Source organism: Parasteatoda tepidariorum, chromosome 5 (assembly GCF_982258835.1).
Source record: "Parasteatoda tepidariorum strain Cologne lab strain chromosome 5, Ptep-v5.0, whole genome shotgun sequence".
NCBI classification, from domain to species: Eukaryota; Metazoa; Arthropoda; class Arachnida; order Araneae; family Theridiidae; genus Parasteatoda; species Parasteatoda tepidariorum.
The window spans coordinates 115,094,020-115,108,338 of record NC_141759.1 but is presented as its reverse complement, the minus strand read 5'-3'; the positions used below and the strand labels follow the sequence as shown (position 1 = coordinate 115,108,338).

The 14,319-nt window shown below is 29.3% G+C and overlaps 1 protein-coding gene and 1 long non-coding RNA gene across 2 annotated transcripts; one reads left to right on the top strand and one right to left on the bottom strand.

Annotated features, from left to right (window-relative positions):
• Nucleotides 1–358: 358 nt before the first annotated feature.
• LOC147810035 (ATP-dependent DNA helicase PIF1-like) lies at nt 359–1,390 on the bottom strand. Its single transcript, XM_087162969.1, has one exon. It carries the CDS (start codon nt 1,388–1,390, stop codon nt 359–361), a length of 1,032 nt encoding a protein of 343 aa, XP_087019095.1.
• A 2,032-nt stretch (nt 1,391–3,422) lies between these two features.
• Nucleotides 3,423–14,067, top strand: LOC147810034 (uncharacterized). The gene is made up of 4 exons (XR_015434060.1): nt 3,423–3,488; nt 7,052–7,156; nt 12,156–12,229; nt 13,967–14,067. It is a non-coding gene; the product is annotated as an uncharacterized LOC147810034 (long non-coding RNA).
• The last annotated feature ends 252 nt before the right edge of the window (nt 14,068–14,319 follow it).

Here is a 14,319-nt window from a genome sequence, read left to right as displayed (position 1 = left end):
CTTAATCTAACGTAAAGTCATTAAAAAGACCGAGAAATAACAATAAATAACAAAATTTAATTATTTTGACTTTATTAATTGCTTTGGTACAGGCTTGTGCATGCTGATTAATATCGACTTATTGATTACTAGCTGTACCCGTTCACACGCTGCTGTGATTAATGATCAAATGTATACAATACATCAAAATGGAAATTAATAATAAAATTATCCCTACTTATATGTCATTTGAATATAATGAAACGTAGATATACATAGTTGGTGGTAGAATAAACATGTTTCTTCACTTGTGATATTAAGCAATATTGCAAACGATATCATCATGAAATGAATGATATTTGATGATTGATGGTGAACTTTATCTTAGTAGTGCTTGTAAATATACAAAAAATTTTCTTTTCCTATCTGGTGCAAGAACAAATAAATTTGATGGTTTTCCAACTCGTGAACACGCAACGTACAGCTGTCCATGTGAGAAGCATGGATTTGTCAAATTTAATCCACATACTTGCAATGATTGTCCCTGTGCTTTGTTAATGGTCATTGCAAAGGCTAATCGTACTGGAAACTGTAGACGTTTGAATTCAACTATAGTATTCGTTGGTATCATGGGAATGCGTGGTATTAGTTCATGTTCTCTTTGGTGTTTTCCATTTAAAATGGTTGCCTCAATTATGTTATTCATAAATTTTTTTACTGATAGTCTAGTCCCATTGCATAGTCGCGGTAACTTTATATTTCGTAGAAGGATGATTGGGGAACCAATTTTCAAAGCTAAAATATGCGGTGGCATTCCTGGTAGATCCAATGAATTTAAAAATTCTATTGGATAATTAACTGATTCATCTTGATTGACAACAGTATCTATGGATTTATATGTTGTTCCTTCATCAGGTATTTCATTTTCAATTTTGCAGTTTATTAAATTCACATCAATGGTTTTGGCTGCCAATATAGCACGCTCACTAACCCAATGATTATTTTTATAATTCTGCGATAAATTTGGAAAAACTTTTGCAATCAATTCATCAGTGGATTTTACAATGTGACAAAAGTTTTCTGGTAATGTAATACGGTGTGTGGATTGGTCCATTTCTATTTTACTATTCCGAATATCTAACAATTGTTTTGAAAATCGTTCAGAAGATTCATCTTGTTGTAATTGAATACGCATATTGGTCTTTAAAGATATTTTCTCCACATACCACCATAACACTGATGATTTGAGACATGCATTCAATTCATCTGCTGGTGTTGAACGGGGTATGACTGGTAGAGTTTGTCTAAAATCACCAGCTAGCAAAATGAGTGCACCACCAAAGAGCTGCTCATTTCCTCTCAAACCTTTTAATGTGCGATTGAGTGCTTCTAATGATTTCTTGTGTGCCATGGTGCGTGGTCATATTTAATAAATCAGTGCAGATTTTGGCATACGCCGATGATGTAGATATCATCGCAAGATCGAGGGCAGCACTGAGTGAAAATTTTTTGGCACTGGAAAAATCAGCTAGAAAAATTTACTTGTGAATGTCGAGAAAAAAAAATATATGTATTGTGGTACAATAGAAACCATCCCTAAATTGTTTAAATTACGTTCTTTTAAATTTGAATCTGTAAAAAATTTTACGGTCAGAAATAAACTATCAAAATGACATCAATCCTGAAATCAGAAAAAGAATAATCGCAGCCAATCGCTGCTTCTATGGTTTAAGATCATTATTGAAATCTCGTTTAATAAAAAGATGGACTGAGATCTTACTTTATAAGGTATTAATCAAGTCAGTTTTGACTTATGCTTCAGAGACATGGACTTTAACAAAAAGGGAATAGAAGTTATTAGCAACCTTCGAAAGGAAGGTCCTACGAACCATCTTTGGCCCTGTACTCGATAACGACAACTGGAGGAAAAGATATAATTTTGAAATATATAGGATCTTTGATGGCGATGATATAATTAAATCTATTAAATTAAGTAGAATGAGATTGGCCGGGCATGTAGTAAGAATGAGCACAGAACGAACAGCATTGAGAGTCTCTAATGCAACCCTCTCCAATAAAAGGCCCAGAGGAAGGCCCAAAAAGAGATGGAAGGACTGTGTGGATGAGGATTTTGCCATCCTAAAAGTAAAGAACTGGAAAACAATTGCTGGGAGAAGGGCAGAATGGGAAAAGCTTTTGAGGAAGGCCCAGGCTCACAAAGGGCTGTCGTGCCAATGCTGATGGTATGTCAGAGAAAGTTTCTTGACAAAACCACCAAAAAAAAACAGAAAATATCTACAAGAATTTCCCCCTACCTAAAAGAAATCCCCCCTAGAAATTCTAGATAATTGCCTGTTTGAGACAATTTATGAATAGATAGGGGTCTGTTGATATTTGACATTTTAAAAAAAGAGGACAAAAGAGCCCAGGGCCATAAATACGATAAAGATAATTTTAAAATGCTAAGGCCATTTTCCCATATCCTTTCCCTTAAGGAGGCTATTTTTGGGGTATCAAATGACTACGTGTGTGATGTTGAGGGAGAATCATCTTTATCATTTAACAGTGAGAAGAAAAAAAATGGTGGGAAGAGTGTTTTATTGCTTATTGAAGGAAAGGGCGGCCGTGACATTTCTTGTAGTTCTCTAAACACCTGTTTTATTTTTTTATACAGTGCATTTTTTGTGTGTATTTTACATTTTACTAATTTTCTTTTAATTACATAATATAATAAGTTGCACTATGTAAAAATAAGAAAGAGAGAAAAAGAATTAAAAGTTATGGAAACAAGACAGAAATATTTTCTCAAAATAATGGACCCTGGCTTCCCAATTATTGGGGGGGAGGGGGTCCGGACCCCTATGGTTCCAACGCCAGTGAATGCTACAACTGTTTAAAAAAAGGCTTTTGTGTTTTTATTTACTCACAAAATCGGGATTTTATTTTTCACATATATACAAAAACAGGAACTGAGTTCTACAATAATTTTAGATTCGGAGAAATGTGAAAAGATTTTTCTCAAAATATCAAAAACAGGCTCTTATTTTATTTTCTCGAAATATTGATTAAATTTTTTTTAATTTCACAAAAACCGGTTCTTTAGTATAAAGACTCGAATAAAACTTTAAAAAATTAGCAATTATAAGTTCTAGATAAATAAAAGTAACATTAAAAAAGTAAAATTAGGTACCTTATGTATTAAAAAAAATTAGCAGCAGTCTCAAAAGCCTTTCACAGCTTTAATATAAATTCAAAGATCTGCTGCAATTCTAATAACAATGCATACCCATAAATGGATTTTTTTAAAAATATATTCTAGTTTTACTTGACCTTTTCTATGTAGTCAATAAATTAAAACTGTCTTAAACGATAGCATTTCTGTTTTGTGTAACTTTGCAACGACTGATACTATATAATATCTTTATTAACATATATTATTTTTTAGCAGCAGAACTGAATGATTGAAGTCAGAAAATGTCTGCAAGCTACCACTATTTTGATTTTTAAATGTAAGTAATGTACACTGGTAAATTCAGTTTTTAATCATTTCATTAAAATAGTATCCATCTATCTATATATAATATCCCCATCCCCCACAAAATGAATTTTGAAATAAAAAGATTTTTAAAACTCTTTTTCGTTTTTCAAAAGCCCTTAAAGAGGCTTTTTTTCATGGGGTGTTTTTTAAAGTGCTTAATTTTTCCTTTTCTAAAATGAGGTTTTTTCCTTTACCGTGACGATCTTCGCTGCGTATTATGCAAAAGCGTGGTTTTCACTTTGTTCTATTCAACGTTTTCATAATTCATTCAACCACAATCCATTTCGGGGTACCTTCGGCCCGCAACGTATGATAGGCCCCCAATCATGTTTGATGAAATACTTGGGAGTCTGCATGCGCATCTACTGAGCTCGGTGAAAATCTTGTACTCTTATGTGCAACTCTGCTACATTTTGCAACATATAACATAGGACGCTCTGATGGAACTAACCCGCTTTTGCATTACATGGAGAGGAAAATCACGAGAACCTTCCACGGTTAGCCTTACGGCAAGGGGTCTCTAACCCATGACCCGTCTACCACTGACGTAGGTTAACATTCACCTGTTGACATTTTCTTCATTTCGATCACTAACAGTAATATATGCATTTCAACATTTTTTGCTGATTCGGAAGATCATTGGTTTTATTTGTTAAAAAAAAATTTCTTTCACGCATCAGTTTTTAAAAGTTGAAATGCATCACTGAGTCGAAAATTCATGAACTGTTTTATTTGTTGTTTAATTATTCAGGCAAACATTTTGTTTTCCCGATTGAGTAAAAACGCTTTAAAAATATTCTTTGGGTTAAGTTTAAGCGACATTTGAAACTGTTTCAACTGTCTAAGGTCAAAAATATTTCTTAAACAGAAAAAACTAGTTATTGGTACTAATTTTATTGGTACTCATTAAGTTAAGGACCAACAAATTTAATTTTTAAAATTTTTTTACAATAAATTCTAAAATGAACTATGTTAAATAATAAGCAAGTGCTTTAAATATAAAATATTTAGCTCATTAAAGAACGTTTAATATTTCTTATAAATTTGTAAATAAATTTACGAAGCGGAAGTAAAAACACTTTATTTACATTTTCAAAAAATAGAATTCCAATTCTTTCAAAGGGCCCTAATTCCTGTGCCCCTCTGGGCCCCAAACATGAACAGGGCTGCGTGCTGTTTTATAATATAACATCCTTTTGTTACAGTAACAAAAATTTTCATCAGATTTGGTCAAAAATAAGTTTTAACTCATTTTTGTTATAACAACCACGTTAGTTTTGGTGGCTCAGAAGATAGAGCGCTTGCCTTCCAATGAGGTGAATCAGGTTCGAATCCCAGAGATGGCTGGTCGATAAATATTCCGCATCCAGCTTGCACCGACAACAGTGCTGATATAAAATATCCTCAGTTGTAGGTGGACAATCACCTTGTTGTCTGGCTCACCTTGGGAGGTTTTCCTCTTTGTGAACCTCAAATGCAGGATAGTCCCATCAAAAATTCCTCCACAAAGACAAATTTCTCCCAATACCAAATCCAGGATTTCTCTTGTTTTCTGGATTGGGTCTAAAATTACAAGGTTATTGAGTTGAACATTAGTAGTCATAAACCCAAATTTAGGTGGACTGTATTCAACGACAATTATAAATGAAATTATAAATAATGGTTTATAAAATCTTCTTTAGATTAAGATTTATATACATATTTTTTAATTTTTCTAAATTTATGTGATTATATTATTTCCAATTTTGAATTCCTCTTTTCGATTTACATGATTATGCATGATGTATCAGAACATTACTCGAAGCCTACGAAGGTTGCTAGTAAAATATCCCTTATTTTATTTCTCCAATGTTGATAGATATGTCAATAATTTTAAATACATATTTTGTCATTATAAAATTGTTGTTACCATTCAATGGAGTAACAACGTTTAAGTTTAATTGATTCTGTGAAACACTATTTATTTAAATGGCGATGAATAAATATCCACATATCATTGCATTATTACATTGTATTATTTACATATCATTGCAAAAGCAAAAATATCTGCATGAAGTATTAATATGAACAAGTTAAGGTTAAGTAATGATAATTCAAAATGCTTAAAATAAAATAAATCATTTCCAATTCCATGTTTTGATAATTTTCATAAGTAGTTTAATAAAGTAATTTATTGAATAAGTTGAGATAAAACATTGGAAAAAATTTCCTCCATCTTTTTCTTAAAGATACATTAAACATTGCTATAATTAAAAGAACTACCGGGAATGAGGTAATTTTTTGAACTTTACACTTTATTTTTCCTTTTTTTTCTGTATTCATTATTGTATTTTTTTTCAATCATATTTTTTTATATTAGCAGAAAAATTTTAACAAAAATATTGATAACTCATTGAAGATATTTTCATTTAATATTATTTTACTTAAAACTCTATGTAATATTAAAATAAGTAATGAAAGTATTTTATTCCTTATCTATTGATAAATAATTTAATTGCATGTGTTACTTTTATATATATATATATATATATATATATATATATATATATATATATATATATATATATATATATATATATATATATATATATATATATATATATATATATATATATATATATAGTGTATTAATACATCTCATTTATAATTTTATACTTTTAAACAACTTGTCTAAATATTTCGCATTTAATTCAAATTGATTCAATGGATGAAAAAGAAGCAAAAATGCTTATATCAAGCTAAGATTACTACATTTTGCAGGCGTAATGCTGACGTAATCTTGAATTTTCATTAAGTGGTGTTGTAAAGTAATAAGTAAGCATATTTAAAATCTTAAGTTACTATTTTTTTAAATCACGATAACTCAACAACGATGCATATTTTTGAATTGTTAATCAAAAATATCATTTAATAGCTAAGAAGTTACTATAAACTCTCTTGAAAGGTTCAGTAACTTTTAATTTGGGACTTAAGGTGTCATTTTGCTCTTTGTTTTTCATAAACTGAAATATAAAAGAAATATTTAAAAAAAATCATTGTTTCTAGAAAGCACAGGTTTTGAAAATGAAGAATCTGATTTTAGCTATTTGTTAATGAGATTACTGCTATCCAGTTGTGCATATTATTATTCTTTTTTTATAAACATTTAATTTTGCTTATTTTTGATTTTAATTTGGTGAATTGACTTTTTTTTGGGGGAGGGGGCAAAAAATAATGTGTTACATTTTTATTGTTACCTTTTAGATACTAATTTAGTAAATTTGATAATTTTTCTTAAATAGTATTGCAAGTATTAATGTCAGATTTACATTATCATCCTGTTCAACTTATTCTATTAACTTTATTTTTGTTCTTTTAACTGCAATTTATTGTCCCCTTGAGATTTATTATAGCCACACAAAATACTAAATCAAATTTCAAAAAGGTTTCCTACTTTATAAAAATTTCATTAATTTACGATAAAAATATATTTTATTGATGTTAATAATTGGGGTTGTCTATTTATATTTTCACTTTACTGTTATTTCTTGAAAGGATGTTATCAAAGCAACTTCAACCGAGCAAGTCCACCATTCAGTTTATGGAGATCCAGTTTTTACAAAGATAAGCTTTAAGTCTGAAGTGAAAAAACCAGGACCTGTAAGTTTGTTTTTTTCAATTAATTCCTACCATTAGTTCGCACTCTTCCTGTATCTCGTTCAAATTTTCAATCGTTCATAAAATACTTTTCATTCATCCATTCAAGTTTAAATATTTGTAGTGGATGACACTTGATGTTAATATAATTTTTTTTTTCAAATATTAATTAATTCATTAAATTTAATTAATTAATTTAAGTTTCATATAGGAGAAAAAACTGTATTTTTTTATTAAAACGTAACTAAAATAAAAAATTTCTTTTGAGTAGGAATTTACTTTAATTTTTTTTCTATATTACTTGTTTCACCTTTTTGCATTGAGGCATATACTTTTTGCTATTGATTTCATGTCTATTAAAAAGTTTTAGGTATTCATTTATTAATTTTTGTTGATGATTCCAGTTTTATAATGTAATTTCTGTAAATTGGGAACAAATATTCTATAAATTAAATAAGTTTTATTAAGGGCTCAATTCCTTTCAATTTCTTAATTTCTCTAACAAAAGAAAGTGACCTTAAATGTCCTTAATTATTAAACATTTCTATAACTGTCCTGAAGGTCCGGATAGCCTGGTTGGTAGCACTGCGCCCATGTCCAAGAGTTCGTGGGTTCGATCCCCGTCAACCGAAGACTGTGTAGTAAATGGTGACTGATGCACGTTAAATCTGTCAAGTCGCAAAGTCCTCCATGTTCCTATAACAAATCAATACCTCTGGGGGTACTGATCCAGGAGTTTCATTGTCTTCTGGATTGGTTTAAAATCTTATTAGTCTTATAAAATCTTATTAGTCTTATAAAATCTTAATCTGGATTGGCTACGGAGTTGAATATTAGTAATCGTAAACCCAAAATTTGGCCGGCAGCTCAACGATGGATGAAATTAAATAAAACATAAATGTCCTGAAATTTTTGTATTTTCCAAATTTTTGTTGAAGTTAAAAGCAAGAATAAATATTATTTATCCAAAAAAATTGAAGAAATTTCAAATTCAAAAATTTAGTTATATGAAAACAATGTAGGTAACAAAATGAATGCTTAAGTTTTCATAGCGTGTTAAGTATAGTATTATTCTACTTCAGTTGAGACAACCCTTAGCTTGATGGTATAGAACAGGGGTGGGCAAGCTCCTTGATAGTCGAGCCATTTTTCAAAATGTGAAATTTTTCGCGAGATGCAATTAAACACGCATTTAAAAGGTATGCAAAAAAGGTATTAAAATAATTTGTTTTACAGAAGTTACATTTTTTGAAGGCATATAAATAAAAGTACAAAATTTGTGCATTGAATTTAAATATTAAAAATTAAACACATTTATTTTACTTCTCTTGATAATTCTTTAAAATTTGGTGAATAATTGGTGACAACACTTCTGAGTAATTCTTTAAGAGGCTGGTTAGGTAATACTGATAATTTGGATTTCACGAATTTTAAAGTGGAATGAAATGATTTACATAAGTGCGTTGTTCCGAATATTGAAATAATTCGACAAGCAGCCTTTTTTTATCGGTATGAATTTTGGAATTTTTGAATCATCTCTTAAAAGCCCAACAAGACTGATTTTTTTTACCCATAATTGCCGAAGCTCCATCACTTGCAATGCTTACAAGTTTATTAAGAGGCTCATCAAAAGTTTTCATTATGGAATTTTTACATTTTTAATATCGACACCACGGGTTGATTCTTGAAGTGCTAATAAATCTAATTCTTCTTTAATAACGAAGTCAGGTGAAACAAAACGTTTGAAAACTGCCAATTGAGGAAGATCTATGATATCTGTTGATTCGTCGAGGGCTAAACTGAATGCAAGATGCTTCAATTCATTTTTTTAATTATATGCAAGAGATGTATTAATCGCAGTTATGCGTCGTTCGGTTGTGTGTCTCGAGATGGGACTTTGCGAAACAACTTGGTGCAATGCTGCATTATTTGGATCTAAAACTTTAAGTACATCTTCCAAGTTTTTCTAATAAACTCTCCCTCTCCATACGGGCGTTTTGCACGAGCAATATTCCAGGCTATAACAAAACTGGCTTCAGCCACATCATTAGCTTGATTGCTATAAAAATCATCAAAATTGACTACTGCTTATTTAAATTTTATTTTAAGGAAGCAAGTTTATCTTATCTTAATTTGGAATTTGGTGGATGCTGATTAGGAAACTGGGGATGATTTGTTTCATAGTGTCGACTTAAATTGCTAGCTTTAAAATTTTTGACCGTAGAATTACAAATAACACATAATGTTTTTCCGTTATTGTCAATAAAAAGGAAATTCTCCCCCTCATTATTAAAATTTCCATTTTCTTGCTCGTATTTTCTTTTTTTTATTTTCGTTCTCTGTCGTCATATTTTTAAAAAAACTGGAAATAAATAAAGAAATTTGAAAAATACAAGTTTTGTGTTATTAAAACAATAATAACACGTGTTACATACTACGAAACACATTTAGTTAACCCTCCAAAAACTCCAGATTGCAAATTACATCCGTAGCAAGAGTGATACAAATAGTTTCCTCCAGAGCACAGTGCCAACTGCCCACCGCAATGAAAGTTCACAAATTCAAAATCGGTCTGGAGTCAGTCGATTACGCCACTGCTTATGTTCGTTCGTGCAGTTTTCGATTAGTCATATCATTCTTAACTTGAACGGAAATGAAATTAGTTACAACGTTACACTTAGTCTTTCATATTTGTTGTCAGTAATTTAAAATACATTTTGAAACACATACGGAAGGATAATAATTTTTTTAAAATATAATAGCACAAAAATGAAAAGGGAACTCGGATACACTTATCGCGAGCCACAAATAATCCTTCAAGAGCTCGTGAGCCGCAGGTTGCCCCCCCCCCCTGGTATAGAACATTCCATGTGGGAGAAATATATAAAAAGCTCTTATCTCTCTTTTTCTCCTCCATCACTATGTCATACTCTACAACAGGGGTCGCCAAACGTTTTTGATCATCGACCCTTATATAATTTTTAGAAATCTCCATAGACCCCCATAAAAGTAATTTTCTGTTAATTAAAATAAAACTCTATTAGATACGTGTTTGTACATTTATTTTATGATTTTAAACATTTATTAAAGTAATATTACATTGTGTAACTATAGTTTTATGAAAAATATATTAATGTTGAAATTTAAATACCTTAATATTTATTAAATAATAAGTAATTTTGAATAAATAGAAATAATAAGTAAAGTAACTAAAGATTTAGTGCTTATTAATCAATGAGATTGGTGCGCAGGGTGTTTTTTTTGCAAGGTTCGCTATATTGGGTTCAAAATTGTTCAATTTTAATTTTCGTCAAAATTTGTCAATTTTAATTTTCGTTAAAATTGGTCAATTTTGTAATTTTCGTAAAAAAATACAAAGAGTGCCATAGTTTTGTGGCGGGCTGTACATTAATTATATATTGCTGCCATCTTATTAATGCTTACCTTCTTTTTTTACATGCATTGATAATTAAAATTGATATCTAAACTAAACGAATGGTTTTATCGAAACAACAACTAATTTTCCAAAACTATAAAAGTTTCAATAATGACGCTGCAAATATTCAACACTGTTCACAGTTTGCAAAGATAGCTGAAACTGCGTATGATATTTGCGTTTGTAGCGTCAATGCTCGTCACACGTGACATTTGGACAAGCGCACATATGCATATGACTTATAAACCAGAAGTGCAGAGTACGTGCCACTGCGCGCTGGTACGTAAATACTTGTTTCACCCAAATAAATATACGTTTATTAATTTATATTTTATAAAGAAACTGATATTAATTCAATTATAAAGAAATTCACAAATTTTACATACTTAATTAGGTATGTGTGATTTGTGTATTAAGAACTGTTTTTTCTTCGACCCCCAATCGACCCTTTCGATTTGGATCGACCCCCATTCGACCCCCTGGCTCAGATCGACCCCCACTTTTGTTAAATAGACCCGTGGGGGTCTATATAGACCACTTTGGCGACCTCTGCTCTGCAATATATATATATATATATATATATATATATATATATATATATATATATATATATATATATATATATATATATATACAGGGTGTCTATAAAAGAACTCCGGGGATTTAAAAATTCATATCTCACTAACTATAAAAGATGGCAAAATTTAGTCGATTTCTCTGAAAAGAGTAGCTCAAAAAGATTTACTCATACCAATTGGGAATGTTTGTATCAATTGTTGGCGACGCTGCAGGGCGTTGACCTTGAAATGATGTCGCGAAATTTGAAATGATGGCGACTCCGCAACAAAAGGCTCAATGTGTTATTTGGCTCATAGAAACGAAATCTTTAGTTACCGTACAAAGCGCAGAGAAAAATCGTGATTTTCAACATCTGAGGGAACGAATAGTCAATTGTGTGGCAACCGTCACCCCAGACATGCTCGCCAGGACATGGGAAGAGGCAGAATACCGTTTAGACGTCTGCCGTGCCACTAACGGGGCTCATATAGAACTTTACTAAGTGTTAAAAAAAACTTGAAAATGTAAGCTTTTCAGTCATGTATAAAACATGTATGTATGTTTTTTTATTTCATTAAAATATTTTGCCTCAAAACCCCGGAGTTCCTTTATAGACACCCTGTATATGTCCCCCAAAAAAGATGGCTAGATGAGGTAGAGGGAGATTTAAAAAAAAAAATCAAAAATTGGAAAATGAAAGCTGTAGAGAGGAAAAAGTATAGTTTTGTAGTAAAGAAGGCCAAGTTCCGTCGTCATGGACTGAAGAGTCGAGACGTAAGTTAGCAATGGTAGTAAATATCAAATTCTAAGCAATTTAAGTAATAGTTCAAGATCAAGTGTTAAGTTAGAAAGTTTTTTCCTTATTGAAATTGATAATTTGCTAAGAGTGAAATGTGAAACGTAAACTTATCAAGTTAGTCAGTTTATTAACATGCTAAGTTATCATAGTTTGGTAAATAAAAAAAAATAAAAATTCATATTCTAATTTATTCTTTCTTTTTTTTTTAGTTTGATCTGGGAAAAAATTTATTCCTAATCTGGCTGCAGAAAGACAATTAGTAAAATCTAGATCTCAGCTGATGGTATTTTTTGTTTATGTATATTTTTATATTAGATTCTTTATTAAATAAATATAATTTATTTAATCTTTAAAAAATAAACATCAGTTAATGCATGATTTTTTATGCAAAACTACTTATTAATTACAGTGCATCAAGTTCAAAAAAATACTTTAATAATTTTTGATGCAACTAAATAATAAATAATAGAACAAGAAATAATTTATTTAACCTTTAAATATAATTTATTTAATCTTTGAAAAATAAACATCAGTTAATGCGTGATTTCTTATGCAAACTACTTATTAAGTACAGTGCATCAAGCTCAAAAAAATACTTTAATAATTTTTGATGCAACTAAATAATAAATAATAGAACAAGAAATAATTTCACAAAATTATGATTCGTAAGAAACTCTTTAGATTTGTGCAATTTTGTTGTATTTTTTAAAATAGTTCTTAAGACATATGCAAAAAGTAAAATTATCATTAAAGAACCAAACATTTGACTGGTTTCTATTGGGATCAGATTTAAGAGATGTCCTCCTTGAGTGTTAAGATATAAAGGTTATTTAAAGACGTTTTCGTGACTGATTTTTCTGTTTTAAATATCGTTTATACAAATTTCTTTGCATATCGTTAATAGATCGTTAATAATGTTAATAATTCCAAAGTTATTAACATTTTATGTTAGTACTGAAAATCTAATCATTAAGTCAAACATTTTTCAGCTGTTACTTTCTTTCTTTGAGTCATTAAAACTTTTAGTATTGTAGCTTTCGTTTTAGATTTGTTATATTTGTTTACAGTAAATAAATAAGATTTTGAGTATTGAAAATTATTTAGTAAAAATCTTCAAATTCATCGTTTTCTAGTTTCTAAATAATTTGTTTTATTTGTTTATGCCAGGCATAATAAAGTAAGAAAATGTAATAGTAAAATAAGAATCTATTTCAGTTTGTTTGATAAATTTGTTTTAACATTTTATTAAAACTAAATTCTGCAGTAAACTATATTTTTCAGTCTTATCTTTTAGATTTGTAAAAAACGCACTTTTATTGATAGATATTTTTACTAAATTATTTGTTGACAAATTTGTAAGGTGTTATTGCACTGCTTCAGTCTATATCATGCAATATATATGACAGATTAAAACTTGAATCAAAATCGCTTTTTTAATTATGAATTAAAATTCCTTTACAAAAATTTTATTAGAAAGACTTTGTAAAAAATTTTTACCCAACAAAACTGTAGGATGTGTAATTATTGAATAATAAGAAATTCAAGTACGTAAACTATTTGAAAATGGGTTATTGTTCTGTGAACTTTTTTTTAAAGATTATTCCACTTTAGTTGAAAACAAATTCAGAAAGCTCTAAAATTATAATGCAAGTAATATTAGTTCACTATAATATTCCTTGCATTTTGTTTTTCTAATAACTTAAATTTCCTTTTTTAATAAATCATGAACTCTTAAAACAGTTTTGGCATTTATAATTTGTTTTCAGCAAAAGGAAATGTTATTTTATAGTTAAAAATATTTTAACTACAAAATTTCAATGTTTTAACTGATACAAATAAAATACAACTAATTTCATGTAAAAATTAATCATTTCAGAAACTAGTGTATATTAAACAATTTAAGGTATCAAAGAAAGTGCATGCTGTATCACAGAGCTATTTAAAAGCATTGCTTGTTTATTTATTTAGTTCTTTTTCCTTGCACCAAAAAGTTAAATTTAGCTGAATTTTTCTTTTATAGAACTTGAAGAATGAAGTGTTTGTTCATGCAATTGAAAAAATAGTGGTCTATATTTCTGAAGAGGTAATAAATTATTCGATAGCAAAACTGTTAGTTTAAAATTTTACAACATGTCTTAGTTAATTTATCCATTTTATATGAATTAACATTAAAAAAATTAATATGTTTCCCATTCTATGAAATGAAATGATTGTAGAAAAAAATGTTATGCATAAAACATTTTTTTGATGCAAGGAATATTCGTACATATTTTATTTTTTCACGTATGTATTAAAATTTTTCTTAGTCATAATGTGAAAGATATTTATTTTAAAGCCCATTTGTTTTAGTAATATGAAAATGTATTATTTTGT

Excerpts from the sequence above, each read along its gene's own strand:
- LOC147810035 (XM_087162969.1), bottom strand. The coding sequence starts at position 1,390 with ATGGCACACAAGAAATCATTAGAAGCACTCAATCGCACATTAAAAGGT.